Source organism: Myotis myotis, unplaced genomic scaffold (genome assembly GCF_014108235.1).
Source record: "Myotis myotis isolate mMyoMyo1 unplaced genomic scaffold, mMyoMyo1.p scaffold_m19_p_7, whole genome shotgun sequence".
Taxonomy (NCBI): domain Eukaryota; kingdom Metazoa; phylum Chordata; class Mammalia; order Chiroptera; family Vespertilionidae; genus Myotis; species Myotis myotis.
In genome coordinates, this window is record NW_023416379.1 from 92,989,755 (window position 1) to 93,002,744 (window position 12,990).

The 12,990-nt window shown below is 57.1% G+C and overlaps 1 protein-coding gene across 2 annotated transcripts in view; it reads right to left on the reverse strand.

Moving 5' to 3' along the window:
- The window catches only part of SCUBE3 (signal peptide, CUB domain and EGF like domain containing 3), a 35,786-nt gene that overhangs the window by 4,650 nt on the left and 18,146 nt on the right, over positions 1 to 12,990 (reverse strand). The window contains exons 7-22 of one of the 2 annotated variants that reach the window (XM_036317854.1): positions 11,734 to 11,781; positions 9,761 to 9,877; positions 8,091 to 8,213; positions 7,491 to 7,607; positions 6,852 to 6,977; positions 6,447 to 6,563; positions 6,178 to 6,282; positions 5,767 to 5,883; positions 5,302 to 5,460; positions 4,858 to 5,073; positions 4,366 to 4,527; positions 3,993 to 4,160; positions 3,318 to 3,479; positions 2,719 to 2,916; positions 2,100 to 2,252; positions 1,897 to 1,976 (exon numbers count right to left, since the gene is read on the reverse strand). In XM_036317854.1, the coding sequence (XP_036173747.1) occupies positions 1,897 to 1,976; positions 2,100 to 2,252; positions 2,719 to 2,916; positions 3,318 to 3,479; positions 3,993 to 4,160; positions 4,366 to 4,527; positions 4,858 to 5,073; positions 5,302 to 5,460; positions 5,767 to 5,883; positions 6,178 to 6,282; positions 6,447 to 6,563; positions 6,852 to 6,977; positions 7,491 to 7,607; positions 8,091 to 8,213; positions 9,761 to 9,877; positions 11,734 to 11,781 (2,168 nt within the window). The remainder of the gene's footprint in view (positions 1 to 1,896; positions 1,977 to 2,099; positions 2,253 to 2,718; positions 2,917 to 3,317; positions 3,480 to 3,992; positions 4,161 to 4,365; positions 4,528 to 4,857; positions 5,074 to 5,301; positions 5,461 to 5,766; positions 5,884 to 6,177; positions 6,283 to 6,446; positions 6,564 to 6,851; positions 6,978 to 7,490; positions 7,608 to 8,090; positions 8,214 to 9,760; positions 9,878 to 11,733; positions 11,782 to 12,990) is intronic. The other variant, XM_036317855.1, reaches the window with a different exon arrangement.

The window sequence follows — 12,990 nt, forward strand, 5'->3', positions numbered from 1 at the left end:
TCCATGCTTCTACCTACCCTATGCTTCTACAGACTGTTCTTCCCCAGAGTGACTTTTAAAAAATGTTTAATTAGGTCACGTCCATTCAGAACACTTCTCTGCTTCTTTTCACTCAGTAAAGCCGAGTCCCTTGCATGGCCCATTCGTTGAATGTGATCTGTGCCCTGTTCTCTCTCCTCCATCCTCTCGAATTTTCCTTATTTTGTTGACCACACTGGCCTTCTCAAAGTTCTTGGACATGCCACACTGCTCCCATGCTCCATAGCTTGGAACACTCCTCTCCTGACTGTCTGATAGGTAGTCCTTTACCTCATTCAGGTCTCTTCTCAGAGGCCTTCTCTGAGCAACCTGGCAACGTGATGTGTGGAGAGCCTCGTACGTGCCAGGCACTGTGCCTTAGGACTCAGATCTTCCAGCTTCTAGGGTAGGTTCTTTCCACTGCATCAGCAGATTTTTAAAATAAGAGGTGGGGCTTTCAGCCTCTCCTCCCCACTTTAATCAAAACAGCTCGACTACTTTATGCATTAGAATCCCATAGCATATCTATATAATAAAAACCCAGTGGTCGTAACGCCATAACGACCAAAGACCGGTCACCAGGAGGTGACTTGACGCTGTGTCCCGCGGCGCTGGCGGGACTTGACTCTGGTCTGGGTCCCGTGGTGCGCCGGGTCTTGGTCTCACGTGGTTTCGTGCACTGAGCCCCTAGTTTGAAATAAGGGTTCAGATGCTTTAAAAAATGTGTTGTTTTTTTGGTTTTGTTTTTCTGTTAATCCTCACTCGAGGATATTTTTCCATTGATTTTTAGGGAGAGTGGAAGAGAGAGGGAAAGAGAGATGTGAGAGAACACATCGATTGGTTGCTTCCTGCATGAGCCCCGACCAGGGCCCAGGCCGGGAAGGAGCCTGCAACCAAGGTACGTACCCTTGACTAGAATTGAACTAGGACCCTTTGGTCCACAGGCCAACGCTCTATCCACGGAGCCAAACCAGCTAGGCTAAAAAATGTTTTAAAAGCATTTCTGAAATGATATTCTTTGCAGTCTGCAAGTTCTAGAAGATTTTTGTTATCATGTCCATTATTTTGATGATAATACAAAAATTATTAACATAGAGACAAACCTTTTTAAAATTAATAATTTATGAAGGACTGTGACTAGGACTATAGTTTCTTAAGTAAGATTTTCTCAAACTGGGATCCACATGACCCAGGTGTCTAGTTGATTCTTCAATGCTGGAAACATTTCTTTTCCCTTAAAAGAGGTCTTTACTGAATTAACTCTGAGAAATGCTGTGCTAATTTGCTTTTCTGTGGGAGTAAGGGAAGGAAGGGACTTAAGCAAAAGCATCTTTCTATACCTAATTTTCCCTAGATTTAAAATTTTATATATATATAATATATATATTTATTATTGATTTCAGAGAGGAAGGGAGAAAGAAAGAGAAACATCAGTGATGTGAGAGAATCATTGATCGGCTGCCTCCTGCACGCCCCCTAATGGGGATCGAGCCTGCAACCTGGGCATGTGCCCTGACTGGGAATCAAACCCTGACCTCCTGGTTCATAGGTGCCACACTGGCCAGACCCTAGAATTTTTTATGGAAGAGCTAGGGGACATTACATCTCCTCATCTTCCCTTTGTCTTCCCCCAAGGTGTGGGTAATACTACAGTCAGGTGGGCTTAGGCTCAAATTTCAGCTTAACCTCTGGGCAACTTCTATAATTCTCTGTGCCTCATATTTCTCATCTGTCAAGTGGGAATGATGAAAGTACCTAATTCACAGAGCAATTGTGTGTCTCCAATGAGAATATTCATGTAAGCACATAGCATATTGCCTGCACATTGTTACATACATGTTCATTGAATGTTGGCTATTGTTATTTATGTCCACTTGCCTTTAAAATCTCCTGGTGGTTTTCAGATGCATAGAGCCGACCGTCTCGCACAATGTCTTCTACTAGCTGCTCATAGTCCTCTGCAAAGTCAACCAAAGGGAAGAGCTTAGGGGTGGGAACCCTTCTGTTCCCCTTGCCGCCCCCCAAGGCCCTTGAGCCTCCCCTTTCTCAGCCACCTCCCTGGCTCTCCTCCCCTTGCTCACCATCGTAGGTGACATAGGGGATCTGGAAGCCACGGGCACTGTTGGCCTCGCTTGTCTTGAAGTTGATCCAGAGCTTCCTGGAGCGGGCGGTGAAGGCGATGGGGCGCTCATAGGTCTGGCAGGTCTCGTAGGTGGTTATGGAGGACGGGGAGGCTGGGAAGGCAAGCAGCATGTCAGGGGAGCAGCAGGGCGTGCTCCCCAAGCCCTCCCGGAGTGAGGGCTGTGGGAGGAGGAATCATGCTGAGAGGCGTCACCTGTGCACGCGCCGCCCCCACCCCATACATATATTGTCTCCCACCCCCATGAGCTTGTTCCACAACTCCTCTTTGACAGCCTGGCACTCAGAGTGGAAGAAATCCGACACTTAAATGAATGGAACAGCAAAAATGCTAGAGGAGGACGGTGGCACATGTGACACTACTGGAGTTCTGGTCCCAGTGCTGCCTTTCTTAACTGCTTTCCACCCACCATGCGCATCACGGCTGTTTTCCTTTGTGAGCTTCTCTCCTCCCAAGGCCTCCCTTGCCACGGCCCCAGTTCTTCCTGTGCCAGTTTCCTCTCTTTCCCTCCCAACCAGACCTGGACTGCCCTTCCCTGGCCCAGCTGTGCAGCCACCCACAGTTCTTTCTCATGACGAGGACGTCCCCACACTCGTCCTCAGATGGCAGGAAGATCTCGGGTACCACGATAAGGATCTTGCGCTTGGGCGGGGGGTTGATATTCCAGACGCACTCCACGCCAGCTGGGTAGTTGCCTGGGTAGTTGGGGGACTCGATATAGCCAGTGAACTCACCCAGCTCCCCACCACACTGCCGATCTGTAGCCAGGGCAGCGGACAGAGCAAGGAGAAGTGAAGTCAGCGGGGAAATGGGTTGGGGAAAATGAAGAGCTCCGAAGTGGAGATCAGACACACGTAGGTAGCTAGCCACCTTCTGAGCTCATCATCCTTTCTCCAAGTTCTGGGTCCCCTTCCCTCCTGCTCTTTTAGGACCTTCTTATCTCCCCCCTCCTGTCTTTGCCTCCCCATGACCTGTCTCCAGGGAGAGAGTGCAACTGGTCTTGAGCCTGAGTGAGTTGGGGAGAGACGGAGGGTGGGACTTCCCTGCCCATCCACGCCCCAGGCCCGCTCCCTGCTGGTTGTCTCCCACCTTGCTTCTTCCTGTGCCCACTGCTCCCGGCCTCTCTAACCCCTTTCCTGCTGCCGGGCCTGCCACTTACTCTTGCACTGGGCTACGCTGGTGGAGCCGTCGAAGTCAGTGCTTGTGTTTCCTGGACAGCGGGTGCAGAAGTTCTGGCGGAAGTCAGGCTGATAGGAGCCCATGGCACAGCGGATGCAGCGGTGGATGCTGGTGTTGTAGTAGTGCCCCGGGGAGCACTGGACTGCAGGCAAGGGGGAAGGGAGGCGTTAAGGTGGCAGGCAAGTGGGAGCTCTGGGACGTGGGATGGGCAGGACACATTCATCCTGGAGAATCAGGAGACTGGAGACACCACGGTTTCTCCCAGAGTCCCAGCCTTTCCTCGTCATGCCAGAGTTCAAGGCAGGGAAGGCAAGCTTGACAGTGGTCGGCTGCAGTGCCCATCCTTTTCTTTCAGGCACTGAGCAGTGCCAAACCTGCACCGAAACTCGTTTGTGGTGTTGGGGAGACTGTGTCACCAGTTTTCCAAAGCAGAAGGGTAATCGTTGCTGTTATTTCTCCCCCAATTCCCAGGCTTGTGGCTGTGGCGGGTCAGGATGGGCCTATGAGCAGAATGGTGTGGCTGGTTGGGCAGCTGGGCCTTTCTCAGTTTGGGGAAGATGGCGGAGCAACAGACTTGGCGCTCCTCTGGAGACTCAGGGAGTTTGGGGGAGTGTTGGGGGTAGGGGAGCCCCTGAAGGGGGAGTAGCCCACTCACCTTTGGTGTCACAGTCTTGGAAGGAGATGGCCCCCTCGTGCTTGGTGGTGAGGCCCCCGCCACACGGAAAGCACAGAGTCCGCCCCGCTTCAGGTTGGTAGGTGCCACGGGGACATGGCTGGCAGGGCTTGAACCCATCCACAGAGTGCTGGCCCGGTGAGCACTGACCTGCAATGAACCAAGGACCCAACTCTGATGGGGATGGTCCTGGTCATCCCTTTGGGGTCACCCAGTCTCAGGGGACAGAGGCACACAAACAGGTTGTTGACTAGGAGAGTAGCCTGGAGCCTGGGCCTGCCCTTGGGAAATCCCATGCCCATGGGCATCCCAGTGCCCACCCTACCCCACTCTGCATTGTTTGTTCCCCTGGCACCTGCACATGTGGTGACGTTGGTGGCTCCAAGAGGCCCGTGGGCATCACTCCCAGGGCAAAGGTCGCAGGAGAGCTGCCCTTCTCTCTCCTGGAAGGTGCCCGCTGGGCATGGCACACACTGCTCCGTCTGGCCGTGGTAATACGTTCCCTGCGGGCAGCTGACTGAGGGAGAGTCGGCTGTGCTAGCCACCCACCCCCCCTATTTCCCACCACCCAGGCCTGGGACTCCCCTTCCCGCTCCCCCAGATTTAAGGAGAATCTCTGTCTGGAAACAGAATTCTACGTGGAAGAATCGGGGGCCAAAGCCATGTGCAGGAGGGTTGGTGGCCCCACCTGTTGTCCTAGATTTCAGCCTGGGACCAGGGAGGGGCAGGAGGGTCTTGGCTGCCTCCCAATTTGAGAGATGCAACTGAGGCCGTAACGTATTCTGCTCTGGTCCCAGCTGGGTCTTTCTATTCCCATGCTCCCCTAGGTCCCAGCAAGCTCCCTTACCACACTTGGCCCCCGCGCGGTGCTGCCCAGGCCTACAGGCCTCCGCCAGCTCAGCTCGCTCCCCAGCTCCCGGGCCCGGTTTGTGGGCCAGCTCATAATCCAGGCCCGCCAGGCGCAGGAGGAAGCGGTCCTGGTTGATGGACTTTCTAAGCATCTTCAGGGACCCTTTCAGCCGCCGTTCCATCCGCTGTCGGAGGCAGGGCAGCCCACAGCTGGCTGTGGCGGGTGGCGGTACGAGCCAGAGGAGGAAGAAAAGAAAGCGGCTGTGAGCAGGAGGGGAAGAGCAAAGCTAGGGCTACAGGTGAGAGGACTGGCTCCCGGGCTTGGCATTAGGCAGGGTCTGCCCCTCGTACAGGCCCCCCCCCGCCCCTGCTGTTGAGACCCGTGGTTGCCCTCCCGCCGCCCTCCCTTTCCGCCCTCCTCCAGCCGGGCGCCCAGTCCCACCTGTGGTTTCTTCGGCTCTGACCTCTGCCTCCAGCTCCAGGGTGAGCCGAGTGACTTCCTTGCCTGGAGGGGTCCGGGCCCTGCGGCCCTTGCCCTTCCGAGAGGAGTCACACTTGAGGTGGATGAAGGTGACCTGGCAGTCGGAGCAGGATGCAGCACCTGGGGGAAGGCCTTGTCACCCCAGGTGCCTCCTGGGGACGGGGAAAGTTCTCGCTCCAGCTCTCACCCTCCAGCCCAAGCCTGACACTCGCACCACATCCCTGAGTGCTTCTACCTCCCTTCTTTTTTACTTGGAGAATGTCCTGGGGCTCCCTGGGGCTCTATGCCTACATCTGCTTTTGTCCCTGCTCTTTCTGGAGTTCAGGGTCCAGTGGGTTTTCGGCCATCTCACTAAGCAGGAGAGTTGAGGGGTGGGAAGGGTTTGATGGCCAGACAACCTGTTGGAGTGGGGTCCCCAGTCCAAACCTGGCCCCAGGATTCTGCTGGCCTCCTCCGTTTTGCCTTTGTTTCGCAGGTGCAAACGGCATTTGGCGTCCTTGATCTTGAAGGAGGCCCGCTGTTTAACCGACAGCACTGCAGCCTCTAGAGGGATGGGAGAAGCTCAGCAGGGTCTGGGAGCCCTGGGGGTGAGGTGAGGGCTGCTGTGGGGGACAGTGAGAAGCTGGGCAATAAGCCAGGGCTTGGCTGGAGGAGATGGATTACAAAAGCCAAGGCAATCAGATGCTAGGGGAAGAGGGAGCAAGGAAGCAGGGCTGGAGAATTACAGAGCAAAGAAAGGGAATCCAGAAAAAGTAAGGCCAGTGGTTAGCAAAGAAGAGAAATTGGGGTCAATAAGCAAGAGAGTGGGGTGGGAACAGGCCTTAGGCTGGTGCTCACCATGGCAGTGGTTGGTATTTGTGCTGTTCCCGGTGTGGCCAGCTCGGGCTGGAGCAGCCCTGGGGCTGGGGGTGCCACAGCTCACCGTGAAGCCATTTTCCGACTCTGAGAGAAGGGGGCTGTCACAGCTCTGACCTTCCCCCCCCCCAAAACCCTCACTGGTTGGATATGTCTAAGGGCAGCAGAGTTGCTGCCTGAACAGCCAGTCTTCCTCCCCCATTACCCCCACCCCCCCACCCCCGGGCCCTCCAGCAACCTCCCCTATGTACCTGGCAAAAACCGGGCCCGGGAGGGGCAGGTCAGGGCACAGGTGTCCTTCTTGCCAGCACGGTTGCAGCTGAGCATAGCTTTCGAGGCACCAGGACTGCTCTGACACTTCACAGGCTCTAGGAAGGGAGAGAAGCCTGAGGAGGAGCGGGCCTGCCGTTCGCGCCCTCCCCCTCAGCTGGGTAAGGTGGAGGAAGAGAATTAGCTACACGCAGAGTTGTAACTGTCACTTACACAGAGACTGATAAAGGAAGGAAAGGGCTATTTACTGGAGCCTTCCTGTGTCTAACAAGCAGCCACACTCTCCACCCCTATTACTGCCTCACTTTCCTCAACGTGGAGTGTGTTGCTTTCCAGAACCCCTGAAATGGTAGTGCCAGCTGCGGCCAGCAGAGGGCGATGCCCACCTGTGCAATCCTTGCCATTCCAGTGCAGTCGGCCCTGGCCTGCGGGGCAGGTACACTGGTAGCTGCCAGGAGTGTTGATACAGCCAAAGCGGCAACCTCCCCGGTTGATGCTGCACTCATCCACATCTGGGGGGAGGAGCAGGGAGTCACAGACAAACATGGGTCGGGGAGGAGAAGGAGCCAGGGAGTGGGCAGTGAGTAAGGACCCCGGGTTAGAGGGTTAGAGTTCCAGGCATTTCAAGATGACTACCGGTCTGAGAAGAGGTCAAACCTACGACCTCCTTTCTTTATCTCTGTCCACAGTCAAAAGAATGATTGAGAAGGGGCCAAGGTGATGAGCTTTGTAAAGCCTTCCACTGCTGCCTACCAGTGGGGCTGTCATTGGGAGCTAAGGATAGGAGTCAGGGGAAAGTGATGGAGATGGGAGATAGGAATTTTGGAGGCAGGATGCCAGTCCCTGATACCTGATTCCCAGTTGTCTTAACTCCTCCCATTTCATCCTGATGGATGCAGACATGGCACGGGTACCTGGGGATTTGCCCATTGGCTTGGGAACAAGCCAACTCAGGGGCTCGTTCAGTTGAACGGTGAGGAGGTGAGAGGGGCCTGGTAGCTGAGGGTGCAGATTTGCTGGCTTACCCCCACAGTGGGTGACACCATACAGCAGGTAGCCATGATGGCAGAGGCACTGGAAGCTGCCCGGCGTGTTCACACACATGTGGTCACAGGTGCGATCAAAGGAACACTCGTCTATATCTGGAAGAGCAAGGATTCAAGCCGGAGTCTGTCTTGGGGGCCTTGACCCTGGGACCCCTTGCTCAGGTGAAGGGCCCAAGTGAGAGGCCTTGGCTCCCTCCTTACACTGAAAGCCCCTACGGATGGCCCAGCCCTGGAGTCAGCGATGCAGCAATGCTCCCATCCCCTGGCCCCCCGCTTGCATCCCCGGAGTCAGGAACGGCGAGACCGGATGCCTCTGGTCAGGGCCGCTGTGTGTGGTTAGGCAGGTCAGACCCTACCAAGGATATGAATTGGGGTGAAACCCCTCCCTCCCTCTGCCAAGCCACGCACCCCAGTGCAGAGCTGGGCCACCCAGAAGGCGTGCATTTGCTAATTTGCAGCACGACCCTGCTTACAGAAGGTCTCCACTGTGTCTGTTGACTTGCTCAGGCTCTGGCCTGCTTGAAACTCTCCACCCCAAGGACCTGTCCCGGGCTTTCTCCTTGGCCCCAGTCTACTCACCCTGGCAGTTCCTCTCATTGATGAGAAGCTTATAGCCCTTCTTGCAGCTGCATTCAAAGCTGCCCACCGTGTTGCGGCAAATGTGGTCGCAGCCCCCGTTGTTCAGGCGGCACTCGTCTATGTCTGGGGAAGCAGGACAAATAGAGAAAATCAAAGGTAATACTGAAGGCTGGGGACAAGCAAGGATACAGGATCACGCCCTGCCTCACAGCCGGAATCACAGAGAGCCCTGAGCCTGCGCCTTCTGACTCTCCCACTTCTTCCCTGTTCAGGGGATTGTCTGTGCCGTTAGCAGCACCTTTTCTCGGGCTGAGTCCCCTAAGAAGGGGATGCGGGGGAGCCAGGTCAGGCCCTCGGGGAGCTGCCTGGAGCAGGAAGTAGGTGGGCTTCTGACTAACAGGGCCAGTCCATGCCCTTCACTCTGCTGCCGGCGGCCCTTCCCCAAAGGCTGGAGGATGGGGTTTGTCCCTTTCCTGCCCCGCCACCCCCGGCCCCCGCCTGCCACCGGAGCCCAGCAGGGTGGGTGAGGAGATGGCACAGAGACGTGGATATTCAAAGGGACAGCTCTTCAGAGGGGAAAGCCAGGAGTGAGGCTGGGCAGCTGATGGGGGAGGGGAGAGGGCCAGGCAGGGGCTGGACTGGGAGAGATCTGGAGAGACTCAGGCCTGAGGCAGCTTTCAGCACTAGGAAGGGAGGGGGGGCGGGGTGAGCAGCTTCCTTCCCGAGGTCAAGTTCCCCAAGCTGGTGGCAGACAGGACCCAGGCTACGCACCCCTCCTTGGGGGAGGGGCAGCCCGCCCCTTCACTCTCAGCATACCTGTCAACAGTCCTTCCCAGCAGGAAACCTCTCAGCTCTGGCTGTCTGACCTGCTGCCCCAGCCCTCCCAGTCCTCTCGGCCAGCTGCTGGCCAAAAGACACAAGAATGAGCCCAGGCCTCCTTCCAGTCCTCACTCCGCTGACCAGGGAGCAGGCCCTGATGAATCATTGTTTTCAGCATGGCTACCCTGCACTCCCCAACCTTCCCGTAGACCTGGCTCATTAAAGGAGAGGAAATAGATGCACAGTGTGGGAAAGTCTACTGTCGTCACGGCTAGCACAAAGTGTTCATCATTTGTCAGGCCTGTTCTAAGTACTTTGTAATTTATAACTCCTTTCCTTCTTACAGCATTCTGCAAGCACCCTCACTGTGGTGAGACTCAGGCGCAGAGATGCCAAGTTACTTGCCCAGGATCACAGAGCTAAGCCGAGGCAGAGCTGGGATCTGAACCCAGGAGCCAGGCTCCAGCATCAGTGCTCCCACGCGACCAGGACAGCCCATGTGGGATAAGGGGGTTATGGAACACACTTCACACACACAGGCTCACATATCCTTCAGACCCAGGGACAAATGTAAATGGCATGTTCATTAGCCGAGAGGGTTAAGGATCTGTAGGGGACAGGAATGAAAGTAGGGAAATCAAGGTCGTGTAGGGAGGGGGACACTCAGGGACTGGCTGGACTTCTGTGCCCCATGAACGGAGATGGGAAAGGTGGACAGCAGACAAGCCTTAGCTATGACCTCAGCCCTTTAGCATCCGGATAGCCTCCAGGGGTGCAGGAGGTCTGGTCCCTCCCCTCTCTCAGTCCCCACCTCAGCCCTCCCCTTCGCCCCGTCCTCTGAAAGCCCTCACCTTTGCAGGTCTTCCTGTCCGGCTGCAGCATGAAGCCCACGGGGCAGCTGCAGTGGACGCCTGTCGCCGCGTCGTGGCACTTACTGTCGCAGCCCCCGTTGTTGACGGCACAGGTCTCTGTGTAGGAGGGAGCCGGACGGTAACAGGTTATCGGCCTGGAGGAACCCCAAACTACAGAGGCCCGAGGGCAGAGGCGAGGCCTCGGCTGCCTCCCTGTGCTTTACAAGGAGCAGTAAGCGGAGGCTCCCAGCCCCCAGCCCCTCACAGTGCAGCCAAGCAGTCACGTCCCTGCCCCCTACTTGATTGAAACAAGGTGGACAGCAGTGAGGCAGGTACAAGCCAGAGCTGTCAGGCAGGAATGTGCTGAGGGTGGAGGAGGCAGAGAGGGCGGGTGCAAGGAGGGTGGGAGCAGTGGCTACCAGGGAATAAGAAGGGGCAGATAGGAGTTCCCTCTTTCCACTGACTACCTCCTTTGGTGGGTGGGGGGTCATGGTGGGGTAATCTTGGGCAGAGTGAGCCTGGTGATTCCTGAGACAGCTGATGGCCACCGGTTCCTCTTTCCCTGCCTCCCTGCCCAGCTGCTTTAAGAACAATTCCAGTTCAAGGGCTGATTGCTGGTCCTCAGAAGAGACGGCAGTCATTTCCCAGCCCCTTCGAGGCTACCCCCAGCTCCTCCCAAGCCCTCCTTTTAGGAGCAGATGGAGACAAGCGGGCTGTTCTGTTGTTCTACTTTCCTGGTGGGGAGGGGAGCAGAGGGGGCAAAAGCAGCAGGATCAGAGCAGGAAGGGCGCGGGGAGGCAGGTCAGCGAGCTACAGAACCTCAGCGCTGTCTCTGCTATCGCCCCCTCCTGACTGGCAAGTTTCCCTTCGCTGAGAGGTTGGTGTAGGGATGTATGGATGGGTCACTTGCCCTATTTTCTGAATTCAGAGCAGGAGAAAAACAGGTTTAACAGCTGAGGAGTGTCAGTGAGGCAGGAAAACCCCCCAGCTCAGATCATGCAAGGCCCGGCACAGGGGCTGTGAGGAGGAGTGGGCCATCCCCCGGGGGCCGAGATTCTCCCATCAGAGAGACAACATCCCAAGGCCTCTGCGAGGGAAGAGAGGAGTGGTTCCCAGAATCGGGGACCGAATGAGAAAGGCACCAGAGAGCACTATCGCCTCGAATCGCTGACTCCCAAAACTTCGGCCCAACCCTTGTCACTGAGGAGACCAGCACGGATGGGGCGCTAGAAGGCCAACTGCCGGTGGGGCCCTGGTCATGCCTGGTCCCTCCAATGCCCGGGTTTGGGAGCGGCCACAGGGGATCTCCTATGGAGCACTCCCGCCTGTCTCTCCTGGGGTTCCCCAAGGTCATGGGAGGGAACCTGAGTTCAGACTCCAAGCCCAGCCAGTCCCCCAAGAATGTCCTTAGCATAAGAAGGGGGGCCCCAAGCCCAGAGCAGTGAGAGGGGAACAGAGATCCTGTGCGAGTCAAGGCAGACTCGGCAGAGCTAGAAGGCGGCAGAGCCAGAACCCAGAGTCAGGTCTGTCTGAACGCCAAGGCCATGATCTGCACCATATGGAGGGAGCGGGCGACGCGCGATGCTGGGACTGGAGCTACGGCGGGCACGAAGCCCCGAGGAGGGTGGCACAGTGGACACGATGGCTGAGATGGGGCTGCTGGGTCTTCAGCTGTGTCGAAGGCAGAGAAAGGGAGGGGGCCGACGGCTGGGCAGGGGTGAGGTGTTAGAGGTGGGTGAGGGAGAAGGTGGAAGGACAGGGCAGGAGAAAAGAAGAGGGATAGGATCCAAGACAAAACCAGCATGAAGGCTCCTGGGCCAGCTCTTGGGGACTCAGGAGACACTCGGTGGGCCCTGCTGGCAGGGGAGCCAGCCAGGCCGGGCCCCGAGGGCATGCGGTTAGTGGGAGCCCCAGCGGTTAGCCTTTCCCCTAGCAAGCCAGTGAGAGCACGCGGGGAGAGCAGACATATTTACCATTAGAAACGGCCTGAGGGGGGATGTGCTGCTCTAGCCGCCTTTCCCCTGTTTGACATTGTAAAAAAGCTGTTTAGATGCTGGGCAGCAGCCACTGTGGCCCACCGAGCCCAGCCCCTCCCCACCCTCCTCCACCCTGCAGGCCCCACCACTGTCCCGTATATGAGCCTGAGGCTCCAAAACTTCACTTCCCAGCCTGGTCCTGCCTTGTGTCCTCAGGGAAGCTGGGCTCCCACCAAAGGACTGACGGGAAAGCCTCAGAGCGGGGCAGTCATGGGCCCAGGACACACAGCATGCCCAGGGCAGAGCTGGGAATCCAACATCCAGTATACAAGCTGCCAGACCCCAAAGGGTGCCCACCCTCTCCGCTCAACTACACTGCCCTCCGTCTGCCCACCAAATGTGAGTGTCCTGACACCTCTAACAGTGAAGCTTCTGCCTGCCAGGGCTGGGAGGGAATGAGGCCAGGGCAAGGTCAGTACGTTCTACTGGAGGCGAGGGTGAGGGTCGTGGAAGGAAGGTGGCTGTGGGCCCTAGAACAGCCTCCTGTGCTCTCTTCTGCCTCACTTGGCCGTGGCCTAGAAGGCAGGATGGGTCTTGCATTAGGGAAGAGCTCAAGCTTAACAGGTATTTCCAAAAGCAGCCGTGCCCAGGACCACCTGCTGAGGGACCCACCCCTCACATCGGCTGGGCCGAGCTCCGTCCTGAGGCATGCAGCTTTCCCTGGGGACTGCATGCAGTTTCTCCTGCGAGACTGGGGGGGCAGGGGGGGTGAGAGTGGGGGGGTGGGTTGGAAAGCAGAATTAGATTTATGAGGGAGAAATGAAAGGAGCTGGTACGATCAGCCTAGAGAAGGCAGCAGGAAGGCCTCAAAGGTTCCAGGGTCTTTGAAGAGTTAGTTCCGAGGGAACTCGAAGCAGGTGAGATTTACTTGGAGGACTTAGAGCCCTGGGTGCCAGTCTCGGAGCAGGGCTGCGGGCGACCGTTCACAGCACCGTCTGCTCCCGTTCCCGTGCTGGGGAACGGCGGTGCTGTCTGCAGAGACCGGCGGGCCTCTGGAGTGAGATGGGGGACAGCCTGGTTCTTAGCTGACTGTCATGACTGATGGACAGAGGGGCTGCACGCACGCTTCCTGTCCCCAGCATGTTGTCGCCCGCGAGGGGAACCCTACCCAGGAACACTGTGCCCGCAGGCCAACGCGCCCTGCCTGGCCCGCTCCTTCCTTTCCCTCCCACTCCTCCATCACCTCTCAGCACC